The sequence below is a fragment of the Pseudorca crassidens genome, chromosome 6 (assembly GCF_039906515.1).
Source record: "Pseudorca crassidens isolate mPseCra1 chromosome 6, mPseCra1.hap1, whole genome shotgun sequence".
Taxonomy (NCBI): domain Eukaryota; kingdom Metazoa; phylum Chordata; class Mammalia; order Artiodactyla; family Delphinidae; genus Pseudorca; species Pseudorca crassidens.
Window position 1 is genome coordinate 65951533 of NC_090301.1, and position 23188 is coordinate 65974720.

Below are 23188 nucleotides of genomic sequence, written 5' to 3' on the forward strand. Positions count from 1 at the left end.
CTTTATTTATTATTAATGCCTTTTTGTAATGTATACATATATACTAAGGTATAGATTAATATTTTTTAAGACCAGAAGTTCTCTGAATTTTAATTTTTTTCTAACTTTAGACATTTATAGGGATTTGGAATTTAGAAAATCTCTGAATTTTAATTTTTTTTTTCTAGTTTTAAAAAACGATTTCATGGTATTCCCTTCTCTTCTTCTGCGAATGTGATCTTTTATAATTAGCAATTGACCATTTCGGATAGGCATGTTTAAAGATTTTAGAAAGAGTACAAGAAGAACAAACCCTTTGTCTGCTAATCATTTCTAATGTGCAAATACAACATTTCTAATGTGCAAATATCCTGAGCTTGCTGTTGTGCTGAGTCTTTTAATTCCCAAACTTAATAATCCAGTTAGAAGTTGGTTTTGGAGAGATTAATTTCGTTTCACTGGCTGTTTTTCTTCTTTTTTTTTTTTAACATCTTTATTGGAGTATAATTGCTTTACAATGATGTGTTAGTTTCTGCTTTATAACAAAGTGAATCAGCTATACATATACATATGTCCCCATATCTCTTCCCCCTTGCGTCTCCCTTCCTCCCACCCTCCCTATCCCACCCCTCTAGGTGGTCACAAAGCACGGAGCTGATCTCCCTGTGCTATGCTGCTGCTTCCCACTAGCTATCTATTTTACATTTGGTAGTGTATATATGTCCATGCCACTCTCTGGGACACTCTTTGTCCCAGCTTACCCTTCCCCCTCCCCGTGTCCTCAAGTCCATTCTCTAGTAGGTCTGCGTCTTTATTCCCGTCCTGCCCCTAGGTTCTTCATGACCATTTTTTTTAGATTCATATATATGTGTTAGCATACAGTATCTGTTTTTCTGTTTCTGCTGTTTTTATATGGTCTTCAAGTTTGGCAAGTAGTGTGGTCTAGGAACATGGTATTATTCCCAGGAATAGAAATAAAGAATCCTAGTTAATTAATTAGGATTATCTCATTAATTAATTAATTTGGATTATGTCTTTTATTGTTCAGAGTCTCAGTTTTTCCATGTTTATGATGGGAATAAAATATTTTAAAAATGATTTTACAACATCATAATTTGGAATATAACCTCAATGCCTCATTTATATCAGCAGTTAATCCCTTAGACTTTTCAGGAATCCTTGTGTCATTCTTGCTTTGGATTTTTTATCTTATCCCTCCGTGTCAAAATAATTTCCTTAGTTTACATCAAGAGTTTATTTTGAAAACCTGTCTTTGGAGTATTAGAAATTAATAATGTGGTTGCCTTTGGTTAGATGAAGTCCTTTTCTTTTTTTTTTAATTTAATTTAATTTATTTTTTATACAGCAGGTTCTTATTAGTCATCCATTTTATACACATCAGTGTATACATGTCAATCCCAATCTCCCAATTCATCACACCCCCACCCCCCACTGCTTTCCCCCCTTGGTGTCCATACGTTTGTTCTCTACATCTGTGACTCAATTTCTGCCCTGCAAACCGGTTCATCTGTAGCACCTTTCTATGTTCCACATACATGCATTAATATACGATATTTGTTTTTCTCTTTCTGACTTACTTCACTCTGTATGACAGTCTCTAGATCCAGATGTAGTTCTTTTCTCATCAGGTGCTAATTTTGCCCAAAGTCCTGTTACCTGAACCAGTGATGCTTAACCTTTGCCACCCTTCAGAATTATATGGAGAGTTGAAAATAACAACAAAAGCAGGGCCTAAACCTCATCCCTAGAACAACAAAAATAATTATATGCTTTAAATATGTACAACTTGTGCATCATGTACACTTCAGTAAAGCTATGGAAAAAGTTTTAAAAAGTCTCTTTTTAGTAATACATAGTGATCCAAACAGCTGGAGTTCCTTCCTCTCAATAAAAGCCACGATTGTCAAAAATAAACGAATAAATAAATAATAAAAATAAATAAAATCCAATTCTGTAGAGATGGGGCCTAAGGCACTGCAGTTTTAAAGAGCTCTCTGTTCATGTGTATCCAGAATTGAAGACCACTGATGGAGATGCTTAATGTTGAGTGTAATTTATCATTAATGGAAGGCTGATATTGTACATTAGCAGCAAAGAAAAGTCATACACAGTCCCTGGGGGATCTATGTTGGAATCTTCAACTGATCAGCAATCAATAAAATAAAATTATTCCCTTAGGAATAATCTGAAAAAAGCAAAGCATCATGTTCCTACTTTAGTAGACTCTACCGCTAAGCAGTCTCAGTTTCTTCACCCGCCATTGTCAAAATCTACAGTCTCATCCTCCTCGATCTTTATTTCCAAAAACATGCTCTGAAAATAGTTTTTTTTTCTTTTTTTTAACTCATTTGTCCAGAAAACCTCACTTGAGGTGTTGTGAGGCTGTCTGTAGTTTTTTTCTCCTAGGTTTTCCCCTTACTTCCTTACATTTATAGCATCGATTCTTGACTCCTTTATAAAGACCTTACTTCAGACAACTTCAGTGAAAATCTCAGGATTTTACATCAGACCTGAGTTGGAATACAGTTGGGGAAATGCTGGTCTTCCACTTAAACTGAATGACCTTGGCCAAGGCACTCAATCTACTTGGCTCTCAATGTTTGTCAGTAAAATGGGAATAGCATAAACTTTGCAAGATTGTTGGAAAGACTAAAAGAGAACTTATGTAGTAAGTGTTAAAGTATCAGGGACCTAATCAACATTTAACAAAAGTTAACTATTTCTGATAGTAAATGAAAGCTTGGTCTTCTTTCATCCCTTTTCTAGTCAACAAACATTTATTGGGTACCCATTACGTCACCAACATTGTGAAGTGCCAAAAAAACAACCATGAGTAAGGGAGATACTATTCATGTCCTTTATGAGCTTGTCTTGACTCTCTCATTAGAGATATCCTATACTAAAACCTAACTGAGTGACTCGCTTAAATAGATAAACGTGCACACAGTATAGGATTATTACCCTATTGATGAACTCCTCTAGTTTATAATGCATCCTTAAAAAAGAACTCTCTTCCACTGGCCTCATTAATTCAATCCTTCTTTCCAATTCCCCATCCTACCCACAGATATGATTTCTGGCATAAAATGTTTTGGAAAACCCATCACTACTGTAGAAGGATCTCACTCTGGGGCTTCCCTGGTGGCACAGTGGATAAGAATCTGCCTGCCAATGCAGGGAACATGGGTTCGACCCCTGGTCCAGGAAGATCCCACAAGCCACGGAGCAACTAAGCCCGTGAGCCACAACTACTGAGCCTGTGCTCTAGAGCCCACGAACCACAACTACTGAAGCCCACATGCCCTAGAGCATGTGCTCTGCAACAAAGAGAAGCCACTGCAATGAGAAGCCCACACACCACAACGAAGAGTAGCTCCAGCTTGCTGCAACTAGAGAAAGCCCTCGCGCAGCAATGAAGACCCAATGCAGCCAATAAATAAATAAATAATTTTTTAAAAAAGAGAAAGATCTTGTTCTGTCATCTCCTTCTACTGTATACTTTCCCAGGACTCTTTCCTGTTCTATGTTCTATTAAAACATTCTAAGGAGACCACCTCATTCCTTCTCAAATTCCTAATCTAGCTTATCCTGGCTACTGAAGAAATTTAGTATCACTAAATAGCACTGGAGAAGGGGATATTTGATGGTTGTCTCAGAGACGGAAAGGGGGATGAACATAAGTTAATTTATATCTATCTGTTGTCAAGCATGAATATATATATATATATATATATATATATATATATATATTTGTGTGTGTGTGGTACGCGGGCCTCTCACTGTTGTGGCCTCTCCCATTGCGGAGCACAGACTCTGGACACACAGGCTCAGTGGCCATGGCTCACAGGCCCAGCCGCTCCGCGACATGTGGGATCTTCCTGGACCGGGGCACAAACCCATGTCCCCTGCATCGGCAGGTGGACTCTCAACCACTGAGCCGCCAGGGAAGCCCCAAGCATGAATATTTTATGCAGAAATCATATTTGTGCGTAGGCCATTAGAAGAGAGAAAGGTGATCAGGTTGTATTTCATAAGTTGGGGAACCATTATCCTATGAAAACTCAACATTTTGGCCATCCTTTTCTCCCTGGAACCTCTTAGATCATTGTTGCCCCATTAGTCTGAAAGTGTCCTGAATCCTAAGCCCTAGGATCTTGGGGGCATGACTACAACTAGCCTATTGGATTCTCTGCCAAAGTTCATTTCTGGTTTGCACTAAAGCCCATTGGACCAGGTCTCGTGAAGTTTACTTTTAAAGATCAACCACTGTCAAACAATTAACATCTCTCAAGGGTAAGATGTAGATTGTATCCACTTGACATGGATATATTATCTGACAATCTATTCTCCCTTGATTCTCCTTTGTTTTGTTTTCTCATTCCTTTTGCTCTTTCTTTCCAGTTTCTCTTTTTTCCTCCCCTAACCCTTAATTGTAGCTATTTCTCTGGACTTCTTTACTTTATATACTGTAGGTGAACTCTTTTGTACCCCAAGACTGTCAAAGTTCATCTTTAGCACAGAGCTTTTGCCTAATTTTCAGTCCTATGTATCTTTTTGCTCATGGGAACTCACCTTGGAAACCCTGCCAGCACCTCAAATTTGTCATGACCAAAATTGAACATCCCATCCCAAATCTTTCTACCTATATTCCCTGCCTTTGTCAATGTCATCACTCTCCCCATCCACCTCCCATTCTTCTCTTTCTCTCACCAAGTCCTATTCGATCTCATTTCTTGGACTCTCTTGAGTCAGCCCTCTCCATCCTTCCTGCTTCCCTCAACTCTTTGGTATACATTACCTTTACTGGCGCCGAGGAACCTGTGATTTTTCTAAAACATAAATATGATTACGATCCTTCCTTAAAATCATTCAGTACTTTCCATTCTATTCATTCAGGACAAAATTGGTAGATTCCAAATTCACTGTGTGAGCTGGTCTTTAACTGACCTTCCAGCCTCACCTCCTGCCCTTTCCTGCCTGTGCCCTCCACTTCTGCTGTACCCAAGGATTGACCACATCTTTTCTTGCCGTATGCCTTTGCATCTACCATTCCCTCTCCTCTCTCTTGTCCACCAGCCTAAAAATTGCTTATCTGTCAGGATTCTGCTCAATGGTGTCATTGCTGGGAAATTTTCCCTAACATTTCTTCATATCCTCCATGTGCTTTCGTAGTCTCCATCATATCACGCTGCTTTGTGGTTGCCCGTTGAAGTGCCATCGTTCATGCTGACCTCTGCTCCTTGAAGCTTACCTTTAAGGTACCTTAATAGCCATAGCCTAGCACAACATTTGACACGTAGGAAAAGATATAACCGCAATTGTGTGGTCCGAAACTCCTTACATTATATCTTAAAATGATGTTAAAATCTTAAGAGGTCATTTTAATCCTTACATGAGGCTCTTGAAGCATCCAAAGCTCAGAAATATTGGAATCTCATTTTTATGGGCAAAACATCATAAATGAGGTCTCTGTTGGAACCAAAGTATCCAGTCTGTACTGAAAACATATAGAGCAGTCCAATTAGAAATAGTATGTAGAACTAAGTTTTCAAGTTCTGCCTATTTTGTTTATTCAGCTTCAAATTTTTTGCTAAAGACCAGAGAATCCATCTCAGAACTTGGTTTTCTTATTTTAAATTTAGTAATATCACTAAATTTTAAATTTAGTGATAACTTTGGAAAAGAAGTTAAAGTGTTAATTTTTACTCCTATAGACATTTTTCTTAAAATGTGTTTAGAGTTAGGGAGCAAAGGCATTTTCCTTGCCCTTTTGTCTCTGCTAATTACTTGACTGACTATAATGGTGCGTGGTATGTAATCATGTACTGAACCCTTCACAGTACATTTTTTTAGACATCATGAAGAAAGTCCGTCTTCACTGTGATTCAGGCAGTAGTCAATGTCCTCTTTTATTTTTCGTCTCTTTTGCTCCTGATGTCCCATACTAGGGTTTGGTAAACATGCTGCTCTGTTCTTAGGATCAACTGCAAGCAGCATTTTGTTGCACCAGATACTGCTTTTATAACTTAATGATCTCTATTGCCTCTTTAGAGACACTTCCAAGTGATGCTCACTGCCATTTTTTTTCTATTTCTTCTTATTTTTTTGTGTGTGTTTGTGTGAGTTATTGAAAATAGCTGTTATATTCAACAAGTGCTAACAAGTGAGCAGATTTTGGAGAATGCCAGTTTACTGCTTTATCATCTTAATTGATTTAGCTGAAGTTCATAGGTTGATGGTGAACTTCTTAAAAGCCACAGTTTTAGATGTATGCCTGACAGTACCTGTCAGTGTACCTTTGCTTTCTTATGGATTACCCCTTTCTTTACAATCAGCTTAATGAAGTTCTTTAGCCCCTTTGTTATTGAGCTAAGATTTTTTTAAAAAATAAATTTATTTGTTTTAATTTTTTTTTTGGCTGTGTTGGGTTTTTGTTCTGTGCGCGGGCTTCTCATTGTTGTGGCTTCTCTTGTTGCAGAGCACGGGCTCTAGAGCGCAGGCTCAGTAGTCGTGGCACACGGGCTTAGTTGCTCCGTGGCATGTGGGAATCTTCCCGGGCCAGGGATCGGACCCGTGTCCCCTGCATTGGCAGGCAGATTCCCACCCACTGCACCACCAGGGAAGCCCCAGAGCTAAGATTTTTTTTAAAAAACTCAAAATATATTTATAAAACTCATTTATGCATATTATATGGCAGATATTAGGCAGAGTTAACAATGTATTTTTTACTGGAGAGAAGTCTCTAATATTTTATAACCCCGATAGATTATAGTTAATGATAGCAACTGTGTTCTTCCAGAAGTGTAATTTTCTTGAGGGCAAGATATCTTTGTATTGTTATTAACCATAAGAGTACATTGTTTATAGCTTATGTTCAGTTGTTGGCTGAGTGAATGAAGTGAACCATGCCTATAGGAATGAATAGCTACTAACCTGTCATTTCTGTTTATAGGTATTGCAATTTAAGGAAACCTTCTTGCCAGCAAATCTATGATAAAAAATATATGTAACAGAGGAAACTGTAACTGTCATTTGTCAAGTGACAAGCTTTTAATGTCAGAATGGCTCACCTAAAACGACTAGTAAAACTACATCTTAAAAGACATTACCATAAAAAGTTCTGGAAACTTGGTGCAGTAGTTTTTTTCTTTATAATATTTTTGATTTTAATGCAAAGAGAAGTAAGTGTTCAATATTCCAAAGAGGAATCAAGGATGGAAAGAAACATGAAAAACAAAAACAAGATGTTTGATTTAATGCTAGAAGCTGTAAACAATATTAAAGATGCAATGCCAAAAATGCAAATAGGAGCACCTGTCAGGCAAAACATTGATGCTGGTGAGAGACCCTGTTTGCAAGGATATTATACAGCAGCAGAACTGAAACCCATTCTTGACCGCCCGCCTCAGGATTCTAATGCACCTGGTGCTTCTGGCAAAGCATTCAAGACAACCAATTTAAGTATTGAAGAGCAGAAGGAAAAAGAACGTGGAGAAGCAAAACACTGTTTTAATGCTTTTGCAAGTGACAGGATTTCTTTACACCGAGATCTTGGACCAGACACTCGACCTCCTGAGTATGTTGAAGAATATTCACTGTTTAGTGTTTATCAGGAGGGTTTTCAGGGGAGGGGCACTAGTTAAGGAAGTTGCTTGGTCTTTAGTCACTTTGAGGCAAAGAATCGACAAATACCATTTATTTAACCTGTCTTAATTATTTTTTGCTTATTGTTATTGAGGCTAGATTTCTACATCTATGTTTAGTGAGGCATTGCAGATGTGAAAAATTATCATCTTAGAAATTAGAAAACTGAATTCTAGATCTGACCTCTATAGAACCACAAGGAAATCCTTTATTCTTAAATGCTTTAGTTTTCTCATCCATTTAGGAGGAAATACGAGGTGGATTTTATGGGAAATGTGGGAGGTGGAGGAGTTGTTTCTGTTCTTCTGTGTATTGCTATAGAATAGAAATATTAAAAACTGTGCCAAGATTTTGGAGCTATGATAGTTTATGAGCTAAGTCATGGACTTTGTGGCTACTTTTAGTGCTATAACTACATTTCAGAATATCCTGTGTTTTGTAACCTTTCTTTTAGGAGACAGTATTGTTTTTTTGTCTGTTTGTTTTTGCGGTACATGGGCCTCTCACTGTTGTGGCCTCTCCCGTTGCGGAGCACAGGCTCCAGATGCACAGGCTCAGCGACCAAGGCTCACGGGCCCAGCCGCTCTGCGGCATGTAGGGATCCTCCCGGACCGGGGCACGAACCCGTGTCCCCTGCATCGGCAGGCAGACTCTCAACCACTGCGCCACCAGGGAAGCCCGACAGTATTGTTTTAATTAGTAGTTCAACTGTGATTCTTTCTCTGGAGTTTTGTTGAATAAGCTCTTGTATTTATAGAGTTTTCTCCCTTTCTCTTCTGAGAGGCCAACATTGCTTTTCATTGTCACTTTGTTTACATGTTAATCTCAAATATACAGTATTTTGATTAAAATCCCCCCCAGCCCCCGATTCTACTGTGCTGTCTCTTTGTTCTTAGTTAACCGTCTTGTTATCTTTGAGGTAGTATTCAAATGCTCTATTTGAACTGAAATAGCTAAAATGAATTTCAGCACTTTGAAACAATCTGTAGATTTGTTAAAAGTGCAAGATAGACAAACTGTAAGCAAACAGTGCTTACATATTTTGCTTTCTAGTTATGAGAATTAAATTTATAAGTGAACCTGAAGAAAAGTACTTTAGTAGACTTAGGTCTATTGCTTCCTTCATATTTTTCTAGGTTTATGATCATGAATACCTGCTCCAACTATGAGTTCCTCAATATTGAAGCTGTGTAGATTAGATTTCTGTGGCTCTATTCTAATCTGTGTGATTCAAGGTTAAATTGTTCATCATTTTAAATGAATGTGTGAAGAAACAAATGAATGTAAAATATTCTAGTTGTTCTGACAGGGCATAGTATAGTTCCTTTTTTATGCTAATAGGTTAAAATGCAATATGGCCCTTTACTGATTTTGGGAGAGGTCTTGATTGAAAAGCAATTCCCATCACAAATCAAGAAGCATGATTTTTATTCTCTGACATGACAAAGGGAGCTCAGGATAAGCCTCTTCTCCAATATACCTTTGAGAAACTGCAGTAATATTCAATAATGTTAATCAATATGTAAGTGCAAAATAGCTATGCACACAAAGAACCTTTTTTTTTGGACAGGAATGTGTACCTAGAACTGTGAAGATTTAATACTTTCATACTTTAAATTTAACTTATATCATCAAAGAACACATTTTCTGAAGAACTGCTAATCTTTTACATGCTCATTAGAAATATAGATCCAGTTTCTCCCGAAGCCAGATGGTCTTGTGACTGATAATTTAAGCACATTTCTGTATGCCAAATTTTTCAAATGGTTTGACTGGGAATCTGTAATCACTTTGGCAAGTTATTTGAATTTCACTACTTTAAATGACATGTGAAACAACTTTTAAACATAAGTTGAGCATGCTAATTGTTTCAAAATAAATGGGGCTTATGAAATCATACTGTGAAATTTTATTATCACTTGCATTGATGATATAACATGACACTTTTACTTGATATTAGTACTTATCAGTTAAGCAAATAAATCCTTGCTTAAACTGAGGGAAAGCCTTGTGAGATTAAGGAGATAACACTTTATTAGTGTGAATTTTTTTTTTTTTTTTTTTTTTTTGCGGTACGCGGGCCTCTCACTGTTGTGGCCTCTCCCATTGCGGAGCACAGGCTCCGGACGCGCAGCCTTAGCGGCCATGGCTCACGGGCCCAGCCGCTCCACGGTATGTGGGATCCTTCTGGACCGGGGCACAAACCCGTGTCCCCTGCATCGGCAGGCGGACTCTCAACCACTACGCCACCAGGGAAGCCCTAGTGTGAATTTTTGTAAAGTGTCATACTTTAAATCTTCAAAACCTTTTAATAATTCTATATTAAAACTATATTAATTAGTCACGTGGCAAATAAATATAGGAAAATTTTTTTTTTAAATCCCCAAACTCACTCCCCAAAATGCTTATAAGACAAAATTATAAATTTTTTTCCTAAAAAAGAAATACTATAGTATGGAGCTTTTCATAATTTTTACTTATACTTTTATGTTGGCTTATAAGACTTTATGTATTAAAAATACAAACTTATATTTAGTCATTTGTTTCCGTGTAATTTTAATTCGAAGATAGATAAATAGGTAGTTTGTGTTTGGACTTTATTTTTAATTGATAGTTTATCCAAAATTCACTTTAGAATAAATCATTTGCTTTCATCTACCAGTGAGGATGAATGTGATTATTTTCTTCTGGCTATGCATGTATGTTACACTTTAAAATCATGATGGTCCTAGAAAGCAAAATCAGTTTCACCTTCCTCCTCTTTTCCTACTCAGTGGTGTTGACACCCTCTCAATATTTTATCCCTAATTTAATTCCTTTCTTATCACTACAAATATTTCGACCTAAAGACATCCTCTCAGGAAAGGATTTGAAACACATTCATACTGAGGTATGGCTGTAAATGTAGTAATTAATGAGAGTTTGTAGAATCTCTCTTTTAGGGTGGCTTTCCCAGGCCACCATTCTGGGGGCTCTGGTTTCACCATTGGCCCTGGCAGGGCAACCAAAGTGTGCTGGGCTCCTATCTCCATGAGTGAATGATTTACTTCCTTATCTTTGGGTTTGAACAGCACTGTTTGATTGTTCACACACTACTTATAGTGGCTTTTGACTGTGTAGGAGGATTTCATAGCCTGTTGTCTAAAATTGTACAACCATTTATTGTTATCAAAGGTCCAGTTATTTTACTTATTTATCTTTACCATAGATCACACATGTTTTATGTCCCAGCTTCACTCTGTTTGATTTTACAGTGTTTTGAAGCCCTCTCCTATATGTTATTTCATTTGATCCTCACCTCAACTCAGCAGGTGAGGGACTGTGGTCATCTCCATTCTCAAAGCCTGGACATTGTACAGACCCACACACACCCCAATGGCTTCATATGAAGATTATTTTCATTGAGGATGACATTGCTATCAAAATGAATTCAAGATAAATTTATAACTAAAGTTTTTAGTGAATGAGTAATACCGCTAATCAGTCAAAAACTATTTAGGGTCTCTCTCCTTACTGGAGCAAAATCTTTAACACAGCATGGCATGTGACATATGGTAGGTACTTAAGTTCTTGCTGAAGGAAATAGGATTTTTAGTAAGCAATTTTTTCCCCTTTTGGTTCAGTTACCGGTTAAGGAAATTGATTAAACTTAGAAAATATTACATTCCTAGGAAAGTATCTAATTTAAGATAATCTCTACAAAGATGAATATTCATTTAATAATTAAAAATTGCAAATGTTAAGAAAAATGCATGATTTCTACAAGGAAAGAAAAAAACTTGGTTTGTATTTGAGCAGTTACAAGTATTTGCTATTTTTACAGGTTGTCTCACTTCTAGGTTATTTTTCTTATTTAAAATGTTATTTGTATTTAAAATTATATTATGGAGAAAGCTTACAATAGCATGTTTTAATTCGTGACATGTGATCAATATCAGTGGACATGATCTCTGGGTGAGTGGTCTATTTGTAAGAAATTTTGTTTTGATCTATTTGCCTTTATATAGCATTAAGATCATCTTACATATAAATAAAGTATCCACTATCATTTCTATTGTTTTAAAGGTTTAAATAATGATAATTTAGTAATGGTATAGCTGTGAAATAAAGTAATAAAATTCATAATTGTTCTTCTACTTTGACTTTTTCTAGATGTATTGAACAAAAATTTAAGCGCTGTCCTCCCCTGCCTACCACCAGTGTCATAATAGTTTTTCATAATGAAGCATGGTCCACGCTGCTTAGAACTGTCCACAGCGTGCTCTATTCTTCACCTGCCATATTGCTGAAGGAGATCATTTTGGTGGATGATGCTAGTGTAGATGGTAAGAAAGCACATGCAAATTAGATTGTTTCCTAAGTAAATCCATGTGGCGTTGTCCTAAGTCTATTTGGGTATATGGTGCTCTCTGTATGCCACCTCAGATCTTGAATATAGTGTCTTGGATGCTATATATGATGGATGAAGGGAGAATCCAAGGAAGTCCATATTCAAATATTTTGGAGTTCAGAAATGTGTGAAACGTGTGAAACACCATTATTTATAACTTTGTAGTCCTCAATATGAGAATTTTATTGTAAGACATAGTGGTTAAGAGCACACACTTGAGCCTTGAGTTAGGCTGCCTTGATTTGAATCCCAGTTCTGGTCCTAACCAGCTATGTAACTTGGGAAAGTTACTTAACCCCCCTATACCTCAGTTTCGTTATCTGTAAAATGGGGGAAATGCCATATTTCATCAAATTGATTGTATAATACATCATTAGTTTACATACCAGTAGAATAAAAGACCCTTACAGCCAATTAAACGAACATACCATCGCTTATAAGAAGTATATAATTGTATAGCTTAGAAATGAGGGAATACATTAGTACATAACTCCTAGGGTTGTTTTAAAGATTAGAAGTATTCATATAAATAATCTATTAATTAATAATATCAAAGAGTAGTTAAAAATTACTGAAGAGTTACCACATCCTGTTTTATTTTGGCGCTTTTAAATATTCCAATACCATTTACAAAGCTAGCCAAAATCTTTAATGAATTTTCACTTAATTTTATGTCAATAATCAGTTGCTAAGTTACACATTTTAAATTGGACTCACAAGGATAATCAGACAAATACTATAATTTGCTGAGTTTTCAAACATTACAAGTATTTTAAGTACCAAACAAATACAGATTATTTCAACGATTGCAAAATTTATTCCTGAATGAGCCCAAGTTTGGAACTAGATTCCTTAAAGTCAAATTCTAGCTCCAGCACTAATGAGCAGTTTCCTTATATCTGTAAACTGAGGATAACACTCTTCCATCAAATCCAAAGCACCATCTACTGTAAGGTAAATCATTACTTTACAGACCATGGGAAAAAAAACCCCACTACCTATTAGATGACATGTCATCAATTAATTATAAGATGTATCCAGACTTTAGACGTGGTTGTAAGTGAATAAAGCATAACATTTTTAACCTAATGTTTCAACCATTTTAATCTTTTCTTTCCTAATCACTGTCTACATAAACATATAATGTTTATCTAATTATATCCATGTCAGAAATCTAGTTTTGAAATCTGACATTTTCATGTAACATTATTAGCCTGTTTCTGTTACCTTCAAAACTTTAATTTTAATGACAAAAATGGACTAGATACATTTTACTTAACCATTCACTTTTATTTACCCCTTAGCCTTACTATATGTAATACTACAATAAATATCCTTGTGCTTATGTTATTTTCCCTTTTTTTGAATTATATCCTTAGATAAGTTAGGAGAGGTAGGACTGCTTGGTCAAAGGGTCTGAGTATTTTTTATAATTCTTTATAGCAATCAACAATAGATTTGGAAAAGTTTTCTTGGCGAGGGCTATCTTTGAAGAATAGTGTAATTTGTCTTATTGAGTCAGTCAAAGAACTACCTAATGAGTCCCCCACTGTGGAAAATGTGTCCCTTGTTACCATAGAAGAGCTTGTGAAGTAGAAACCATAGTCCCTGAGTTCAATTTGCTTAAGGAAAAGCAGCATAAATATGTAGGTAATCAGTTAACTGGTAGCTAAATCCCAATGATAGCAAACAAAATATAATTAAGATTTTCAGAGCATAGACCATGTGCTAGTTAGTTCTTGTCTTAAATGTTTTATTTGTACAATAATCTCTCATTGTATCCTCCTAACAATTCCCTGTGAGGGTTAGTCCTATTAGCCCCATTTTTTCTATTATCTCACTTTATAGGTAAAGAAACCGAGGTACAGTAAGGTAAAATAATTTGCCCAGGGTCACATAGCTAAAAGTAATGGTGCTATAAATCAAACCCAGGAAATCTGATTTCACGGCTTTGTGTTTTTAACTTCATAAAATTAGGGTGTGGATGGGGGCTAAATTTAAAGGGCAGGTAAGAATTTATAGGAAGTTCAGAAGTTGTGGATGAATAAAAATTTCTTAACATATGAACAGTGGGAGGGTTTATTGAAGGAATCTGTAGTGACTCTGTTTTAAAAATCAACTCCCATTAAGACCTTTACAATGTTTCTATTTTTAAGTTACTGCTCTATAAGTCTATGATTAAAGCAGAAATAGCTATGATTATATTTTTAAGACAAATTACAATCCTACTTGTCTTTCGGAGTATTAATTCTGAGGTACTTAGAAGGTGTTAAAAAAGTTAATCTGTTACTCTGAGACGATAATGTTTAGATAGGCTTATTTTTCCACAAAAGTTATTCCTGGACTCTTACCTCCTTCATGAATGTTTAAGCTTTAAATAAGCAACTCTCTTATCTGCACCACTGGAGAGTTTTTAAAAATATGTAATTACAGATAAAGTCAACGTCACCTGCAATTTCTTCTGAAATCTGGCAGAAGCAAACATCTACCCAGGATGTTTGCTGGTGTTCTCAATATTCCCAAATCTTTTTGAGTCTGTGCTATGGGTCCAAAGAGGCCACTTGAAGAACTGCATTATATACTCAACAAAGAGTCAAGAATTCAATGGTGAACAAGCAGGCTTAAGACATTGTTTAAAAATATGGACAACACTTGATTGACTTGATTGATGTGTTTTTCTTTTACCTGCTATTTTAACTCTTGCCTAGTATGTATGTCATCCAAATTGGACTATGGGGTATCTTAAATTATACACACCCATGACTAAAATTTTGCCTGTTTCTAACCTCATTTCTGATTTACATACTCTTTTCTTCCTTCGTATTTTTACAGGAAAAAATTCTGTGTCAGGAGACTCTAGAGCTTTCAAAAATTTTTTGCTGACTCTTTGTAGAAATATTCCCAAACTGCTGTAGCCCTGGATTTTCCTACTCATCTTTCTCTCAAGATTTTGGTCTTAAATTATTTTGACCACTGCCTAAATATCAGATAATTTTTTTGATACTTGAAACTTTTCTATACATTTGCAGATTTAAATGCCAATTTAAATAAGAATCAAATATCTTTTTGGCCAAATTCAGTTTCTTTCACTCCTTTGTCCCTTTTCTCTGGCCTCTAAATGAGTCTTCTTAACTCCTGGGGCCTATTCCTTTGGAAGTGTCCCCCTCCAAACACATTGTGTTTACTGATATGACATGGGCAGGATAACTATGTGTGGTAATGTCACGCATTATAATCGTTCAAAAGTTAAGATCTGTATATGTAATTTTTGTTTTCCAATAAGAGTTGAAGATATAATTTTTGTCTTAAGGATGGATGTGTACAACCGTTAAGATTATGCATGTGGAGGACTCATTGCTCTGTGGTTTCTTTATTAGCTTTCATATATATGAAAATATACTTAGAAAGGAGTTAATCTTGATTTTTTTTCTTACAGAGTACTTGCATGGTAAACTAGAGGAATATATAAAACAATTTTCTATCGTAAAAATAGTCAGACAAAAGGAGAGAAAAGGTCTGATCACTGCAAGGTTGCTAGGAGCAACAGTAGCAACAGCTGAAACACTCACATTTTTAGATGCTCACTGTAAGTATACAAGTATAGACATAGTTGTAACATTTTCCCTCCCCCTCCCTCTAACTTAAAAGGTAAGGAAGCCTTTTCTTTAAATGCCTAATTGCATTTTCTTTAACATCATTTTCAGCTAGTGATTATAGCAGTGACAGCCCAAGCAGATTACAGCTCTGGGTAGGAAATTCCTTTCACTTATTCAAAGATCTTACGTCCTTTTGTTTGAGGCTCCTTAACTTTATGGCCTCCAGTGAACAGCTTCCCCAGCGACTTATCCATGCCTAGGATTTTTTCATATGCTCATTTTGTCAAAAAAATGTGGTTTTCCTTATTATTCTTGATTACTACACTTTAAAGTGAGTGAAAGTTTTGTTTAAGTGTAGTCAACCCTATCATTAAACTTTGTCCTAACACTTTTACTTTTTATATTTCAGGTTTTTTTTTCCCCCAAAGATTCACACACTCCTTTTTGTGCCAAGTTAGGGGTGCTCCTTTACAGCTTCTGGTATCTTTCCCATGAATGTTGTTAGTTTTTGTTGCTGCTGGGGTTTTTCTCTTTGTATTTTGATTTTTTTTCAGTGTCAGTGATTTTAAATAAAGTACTTAGACAGTATTTTTAGAGTCAATGTTTAATGTACATGTTAGGTATTATTAAAATGTCACTTATTCCCTCGAGCTCTAAGTTTAGTGAGTTTTACTCTTTGTGTGAGTGTTTAGCTTTGGATTGGCCAGCCTTTAGGTTATGTCTGACCAAGCAAATGGTTTTGAGCATACGCTAATTTTTACAGAAGGGCTTTTGGATTTGCTTGAGTCTCTTTAGAGCTTTCACATTCAGTATTCTCTTTTTTTATTCTTTTTTTTAAATGGTAGAATGGGAACTGCCTTGTCCTGTGACTATTTTTTTTTTTTAATAAATTTATTTATTTATTTTTGGCTGTGTTGGGTCTTCGTTTCTGTGCGAGGGCTTTCTCTAGTTGCAGCGAGGCGGTGGGGGGGGGCACTCTTCATCGCGGTGCACGGGCCTCTCACTGTCTCGGCCTCTCTTGTTGCGGAGCACAGGCTCCAGACGCGCAGGCTCAGTAGCCGTGGTTCACGGGCCCAGCCGCTCCGCGGCATGTGGGATCCTCCTGGACCAGGGCTTGAACCCGTGTCCCCTGCATCCACAGGCAGACTCTCAACCACTGCGCCACCAGGGAAGCCCTCAGTATTCTCTTAATACCCAGCATTTAAGAAAGGTCTAAAGGTAATCCAGGAGAGGTGTTTTCAAAAGGAAATGGCTGCTTCTCCAGCATTCCCTCTCCTGATCCAAAATTACAATACTGTCAGACTGGGCATTCTTCCCCTCCAGGCAAATGAGTCTGATGGTCCTCCTGGACCATGACTGCCAAACTCCACTGAATGATGGGAAGCCCTGAGTAGCATTGTACATGCCACATCTCCTGAACTCTATGTGTGATGTGAGACAGCCTGGCCTGGGGCCAGAACCCAGACCTTTCATGCCACTCCTCCACTCTCTTTCATTAGCGCTGGGCAGGTTTGAATGGTACTTCGTCTCCAACTGCTAAAATCAGAATATTCTGATTCCTTTACTTATTTTCTCCTAAGAACCTGTCAGAGAAATAAAGATTTCAGTTACTCTACCTTACTCAGGGAGACAAGTTTAAGTAAATCAGAACACTTCTGGAGCTAGGTGGTATGGATCAGCAAAACATTATCCTTGATTCATAGCCCATTTTAAACAGAAATACACAGTCTGAAACATAAATATATCAGTATCATTTTGCTTCCATTGTAAGGTTAAAAAAATCAGTCATTTCCTAACTATGCTTAATCTTGTCTTATATTTTTCATCCTACCCTTATCTCACAAGAAACCTTTAAGAAATCTCCCCTATATAAATGTTCAAAACACTAATGACTTGGTTATTCTCATTTCTCTGTAAACCCTCTTCCAAAACACAAAAGGAAAAAAACCCTGAGTGTTTTCATTGAATTAATTAAAATTGTATTCCTTCTAGGTGAGTGTTTCTATGGCTGGTTAGAACCTTTGTTGGCCAGAATAGCTGAGAACTACACTGCTGTCGTGAGCCCAGATATTGCATCCATAGATCTGAACACGTTTGAATTCAACAAACCTTCTCCTTATGGAAGTAACCACAACCGTGGGAATTTTGACTGGAGTCTTTCATTTGGCTGGGAGTCACTTCCCGATCATGAGCAGCAAAGAAGGAAGGATGAAACTTATCCAATTAAGTAAGATGATTGCTCTCAAAGTCTTATATACAGTTCAAGTATTTGAATATGTATGCATTCTTTGCTTTTTACAGTAATTTCTACAAAGGTAATTCACATTAACAAAATAAAGAATACACATATTCTGTATAGAAGGAATAGGAAAGTCATTTATATATTTATGTACTTGTTTATACATGATGTTACTGAGTAGGAAGTAGAATTAAGTGAGCTCTTATGTCTTCCTTATAATCATTACTTAAGAATCTTTTTTGTTTTTGGCCGAGCCATGAGGCCAGAATCTTGGTTTCCTTACCAAGGATCGAACCCGGGCCCCCAGCAGTGGAAGCACGGAGTCCTAACTACTGACCACCAGGGAATTCCCTTGAGAATCTTTTAAGTTTGGTTAGAAGACACAATAATTTTGTTCTGTTAGGGAAGGATACTTAAAGTTCTTCCTCCCCATCCCCCAAAACTTGACTTTGAAGATAGCATTTTTAGTTTTTATTAATCTATATAAAGCCTTGAAATTGTCATCTCTCTTTAATTTATTTGTACATTTGATTCAGTTGCTCTTAAAATATGTTTTTTTTCTTATTTGGTTTTTATAACAAAGTTTAACAATGGATTATTTTTCAGAACACCCACTTTTGCAGGAGGCCTTTTTTCCATATCAAAAGACTATTTTGAATATATTGGAACTTACGATGAAGAAATGGAAATTTGGGGAGGTGAAAATATAGAAATGTCTTTCAGAGTAAGTTTATAAATATAGCGCTTATACTAAACAATGAAATATATATTTCTAGTTGGCTGATACAGATTATCATGGATGAATGTAGTCTTTACTTTTTGTGCTTTCTAAAATTTAATTGTTAGAAATTTTAGAATAAATATATTTCCTCTTAAAGTGTAACTTAATATATTTATTTATTGCTGCCAGTGTAACAAGAAGAATCAGTTAAACGCCTGTGTCCAGGCAGTAACACCAATTAATGCACTTGTAGCTACTGAATTCCAGCCAAGATAAATATAATTAAATCTAGTGCTTCAGGAAATTGGTTGATTATCAAGCCAGTCAGAATGGAAAAACATTTATGTATAATTTTAAAGGACATTGAATTTAACTCTTCGGATTAAACAAGCTTTTTTCCCCTATACATATTAAACGTTAATATGAGAAATAAAAGAAAGGTGTTAGATGGTCTCCACATATACGTATTTGATTTCATGAGTTCATTTTCTACAATGATTTTGTCATTCATTTCTTATCACTTAGGCTGGAATGTAGTGGAAAAAGAACTGAACTAGGAGTTGGAAGATTTAAGTTTTGGCTCTGGCTTCATCACATAATGGCAGTGATGATCTTGGCCAAGTTTGAGCTGCTTAAGGGCAGGGATCTTGTTTTATTCATTTAAGTATTCCTAACCCCCAGCACATGTTGGATCTTAAGCAGTCTGTTGAACAAAACATATCACCAAGCTTTCTCACTTGTTTAAAAAAAAAAGAGAGAGAGAGAGAATACAACCACTGCCCTAATATTAGCACATATTATTAAACATGACTTTTAGATTTTTCATTTATGGCAGAACAAACAAACTGTCAAGATATTTAAGTGAGTAGGTATTGATTTAGTGATTTGCCATTTTAGAGTTAATGCAAATAAGTTCTTTGACCCTCTATCTCTAAATAGTATGAAGTTTTTATAATGATCAAGTTTAATAGATTGTGCTTTGGTAATAATGACTGTCTGGAATTTGTTTCTTGATCACAAAATTGAATATACAAGAGATAAATAGAGTCTGGGCTCACTTTCTCCAAGTCTGCTGTGGAAGTCAAATGCAGAAGAGCCATTGGTCTTCTGTGTGGATACTAGATAGCTTGAATAATTTTTGCAAAAAAAAAAAAAAAAGAAGAAGAAATTGTGGACTTTTATGAGAGATCTGAAATCACTATTTTGTTAAAGTAATTTCTGAAAATGTGGGGGTTTTTGTCTCTTGGATCTGTACCATTTAATAATAGTTCTTTATCTTTGAGAACTTAAACTGAACTGGCAGTGAACAGAGACTATTTGTAAAGCTGCAATAAATCTCTTATTTTGTTTTTATTAGTATCTTAACGGTGAACTTAAAAGCAACACTTTGATTTTCCTAAAATACTGTAAATTTAAACAAATATCATTAATTATCAGGTGTGGCAATGTGGTGGGCAGTTGGAGATTATGCCTTGCTCTGTTGTTGGACATGTTTTTCGCAGCAAAAGCCCTCATACCTTTCCAAAAGGCACTCAGGTGATTGCTCGCAACCAAGTTCGCCTTGCAGAAGTCTGGATGGATGAATATAAGGAAATATTTTATAGGAGAAACACAGATGCAGCAAAAATTGTTAAACAAGTAAGTTAGGACTAAATAATTAAATTACGGTAAAAATCCACAACAAGTTCACATGTCCTTTTACCTGTTTGAGTCAACTCAAGCCTAAAACATTTTTTTAAAAAGTTATTTTTAAAGCTGGGCTTTTGAACTCAAAAATATATAACTCATTGATGTCAGTTTTCTTTTTTCTTTCTTTTTTTTTTTTTGAAAAAGTCAAGTAAACTGCATTTAAAAAGTTGAGGCATTCTACCTGATGTTACCCTTTTAATATGGAAGATATTTAGTTTTTGTAACTGCTTTGGTTCAGTATTTTACTCAAAGAAAATAAGATTAAGTGGAACTGCTTTTAACTGGTTTTAGGTGATGTGATTAGCACCTAAATCAAGGTGCTAAGTGACATTTTGAACTGGAGAGCTAGACAGTGTCAGAATGGGGCAGGAAAATGAACCAGAAGTATCAAGCTTTCTTATTTCCAGTTCTGGTTCCACTGCTCCCTGGAGGGGTGACTTTGGCAAAGCCCCTTGAGACTGTGAAATGGTTATGGTGCTTCATAGGGTGGTTGACAGATTGGCCTGACATGGAGCATGTGCTCTACCACGTTTCTTCTCTCTCCCTCCCTGTCTTGAGATAAAATACTTGCCTGTCTCCCAGAGCAGCTGTGAAATAAGGAAATAATTGCGAACAAGTGCATGGCACTGTGGTTGTTATTGACCTGTCCTAGATCAAAGCTCTGCAGAATCATCATGCCTAACGCATTAGAACTGAGTCCCAACAGTTTCAACATTGGATGTGGTAAATAAACTGGAGAGTTTAAGGGCATGCTTCGGCAAATGGCACCCAACTCTTTGTAAGAAACAGTGCCGATTTGCAAGCCGGTATATATTGAGATTAAAGGGCATCAACATTTCGAATGTCATAAAGAAGGATCTGGTTACCTCATTTCGCTTTTTCTTTGGTCTCTGGTATCTCCCTGTCACATGTCAGTACCATGCAAAGTCAGAGCACTACTGGGTCAGATTGCTAACTTTTTACCCAGGGCCACCAAAACAAATCGGGCAGATTGTGTACTGCACAAAAGTGCTTGGCTAACCAGGCGAGTGGATGCTAAATACAGTTTATGCTCTCTTGTCACCAACAGAGGGGCAAGTGAGCCAGCAAACCCTTGTTTTTAACATAGGGCAAGTAGATCCATACGGTAAAATGCATAAGCTACCCAGAAGTCCTTCAGAGTTTCATACTTTTTGCTAAAACACCTGGGTTCAAAACATTGAAGGTGGCAGAGAAAATATTTTCCTTAGTTGAACTGATAAGCTTGAATATTTACTTTTTCATATATTTAGGCACCCACTGTAAATTTTCTTTAAAATTTTGCCTGTACCAAATACCTTTTCAATTTTAGTGCTTTTTTTTTTTTTAAGTTTTCTTAGTCCTTTTAAATAAGGTAAAGGAAAATAAAATACAATTGATTAAAAACTTGACTTTTTCTACTAAAACATTGTTATTGTTAGGATATTATTAGAAGATAGTGTTAGGAGTAAGCAATACCCTTAAAACTAGAAAAAAATATTCCCAACTGCGTTGCTTTTTGTGGTCTTGACTGGAGAAGAGATATGTTACATGATGCACAGTTGGCACTGTTTCTCTATACCTGCTTTCTCACACCACACTTTACAGACCACTTTTGCGTATAAAACTAGGATCAGTTTTGGATGCCCCCACTACCATTTTTTGCCTTCAGCATTTCGCTAGGGATCTTTGTCCCATGACAGAGGTTTGTGGCACAAAGGAAGAATAAAATAGCACTAGGTCGGCACTGCAGTGGTCCTTGATTCTCTTTGAAGCCAGAAGTGAGCAGCCAGGCATACTTGTTGCCTGAATGAATGGTGACTGTAGTTAAATCGCATCTTATATTTTGGCCCAGAATTTTTTTTTTTAAGACCTAAATGTAAATACAAATAGTAGCATTCGAAGTACTTTATCAGTTCTGTTTTAATTAAACATCCGCCTTCACTTCTCATCTTTCTCCAGAAGTCATTTGGTGATCTTTCAAAAAGATTTGAAATAAAGCACCGCCTTCAGTGTAAAAATTTTACATGGTATCTGAACAATATTTATCCAGAAGCGTATGTGCCAGACCTTAATCCTGTTATAGCTGGATATGTGAGTATTTTCCTGTTCCTTTTTAGTTGGTATATTCCCTTCCACCAATATTTATGTGATTCAGAAAAATTGCTGAAAGATTTTCTGTTTTATTGCTTTTGAGATTTTACATTATTATTAACACCACTTCCTGAAATTAACTGCGAAAAAATATAAACCACATAGATTTTTAAAAAAATTTATAACTTGAAAATTTCCCTTTAGATTAAGAGTCTTGGTCAGCCTCTATGTCTGGATGTTGGAGAAAATAATCAAGGAGGCAAACCATTAATTTTGTATACGTGTCATGGACTTGGGGGAAACCAGGTGAGCACTGCACTAAAAATCCTCCCTTCTCTTTAGTACCTACAAACAGAAGTAAGTTGTTGCGCGTTTTTCAGAATCCCTAAATCAATTTTATGTTCCGGTAAACTGGTATGTGAAATGTTTTTAGATTAAGTTTGGCAATTCATATAGAAGTTGTAGAGTACTTTATTTTGATTTTCACTCTGCCCCTGAAAGCAGTTTGAGGTTGCTTACCCATTTAGTAGAAAGGTAAATGAGAAAATAATAGAATAATACCATTTGAAATGAAAAACAGGATCTTCTATGTGAATCTTTGATGTTGCATGACTATTAGCATGGTGATTTTGCTAAATTATACGTAAAGGCTATATTTAACTGGATTTGACAGCAAATAACATCATGTTCATACTGTATTTTTGTGGTTCATGATATTAAAAGTTTGATAGAGATACACACACACACACAGAGATATATACAGATACATATATGTACATATATGTCGATGTGTATATATATTCATATCTTAAAATTTT

At 36.1% G+C, this 23188-nt stretch overlaps 1 protein-coding gene across 3 annotated transcripts in view; it reads left to right on the forward strand.

Annotated features, from left to right (window-relative positions):
- GALNT3 (polypeptide N-acetylgalactosaminyltransferase 3) overlaps positions 1-23188 on the forward strand; it is a 45500-nt gene that overhangs the window by 16714 nt on the left and 5598 nt on the right. For all 3 annotated transcript variants that reach the window (XM_067741679.1, XM_067741681.1, XM_067741680.1), the window contains exons 2-9: positions 6953-7576; positions 11797-11969; positions 15471-15620; positions 17623-17857; positions 18476-18593; positions 20028-20228; positions 22239-22370; positions 22575-22676. In XM_067741679.1, coding sequence (XP_067597780.1) covers positions 7062-7576; positions 11797-11969; positions 15471-15620; positions 17623-17857; positions 18476-18593; positions 20028-20228; positions 22239-22370; positions 22575-22676 — 1626 coding nt within the window. In that variant the 5' untranslated portion in view covers positions 6953-7061. The remainder of the gene's footprint in view (positions 1-6952; positions 7577-11796; positions 11970-15470; positions 15621-17622; positions 17858-18475; positions 18594-20027; positions 20229-22238; positions 22371-22574; positions 22677-23188) is intronic.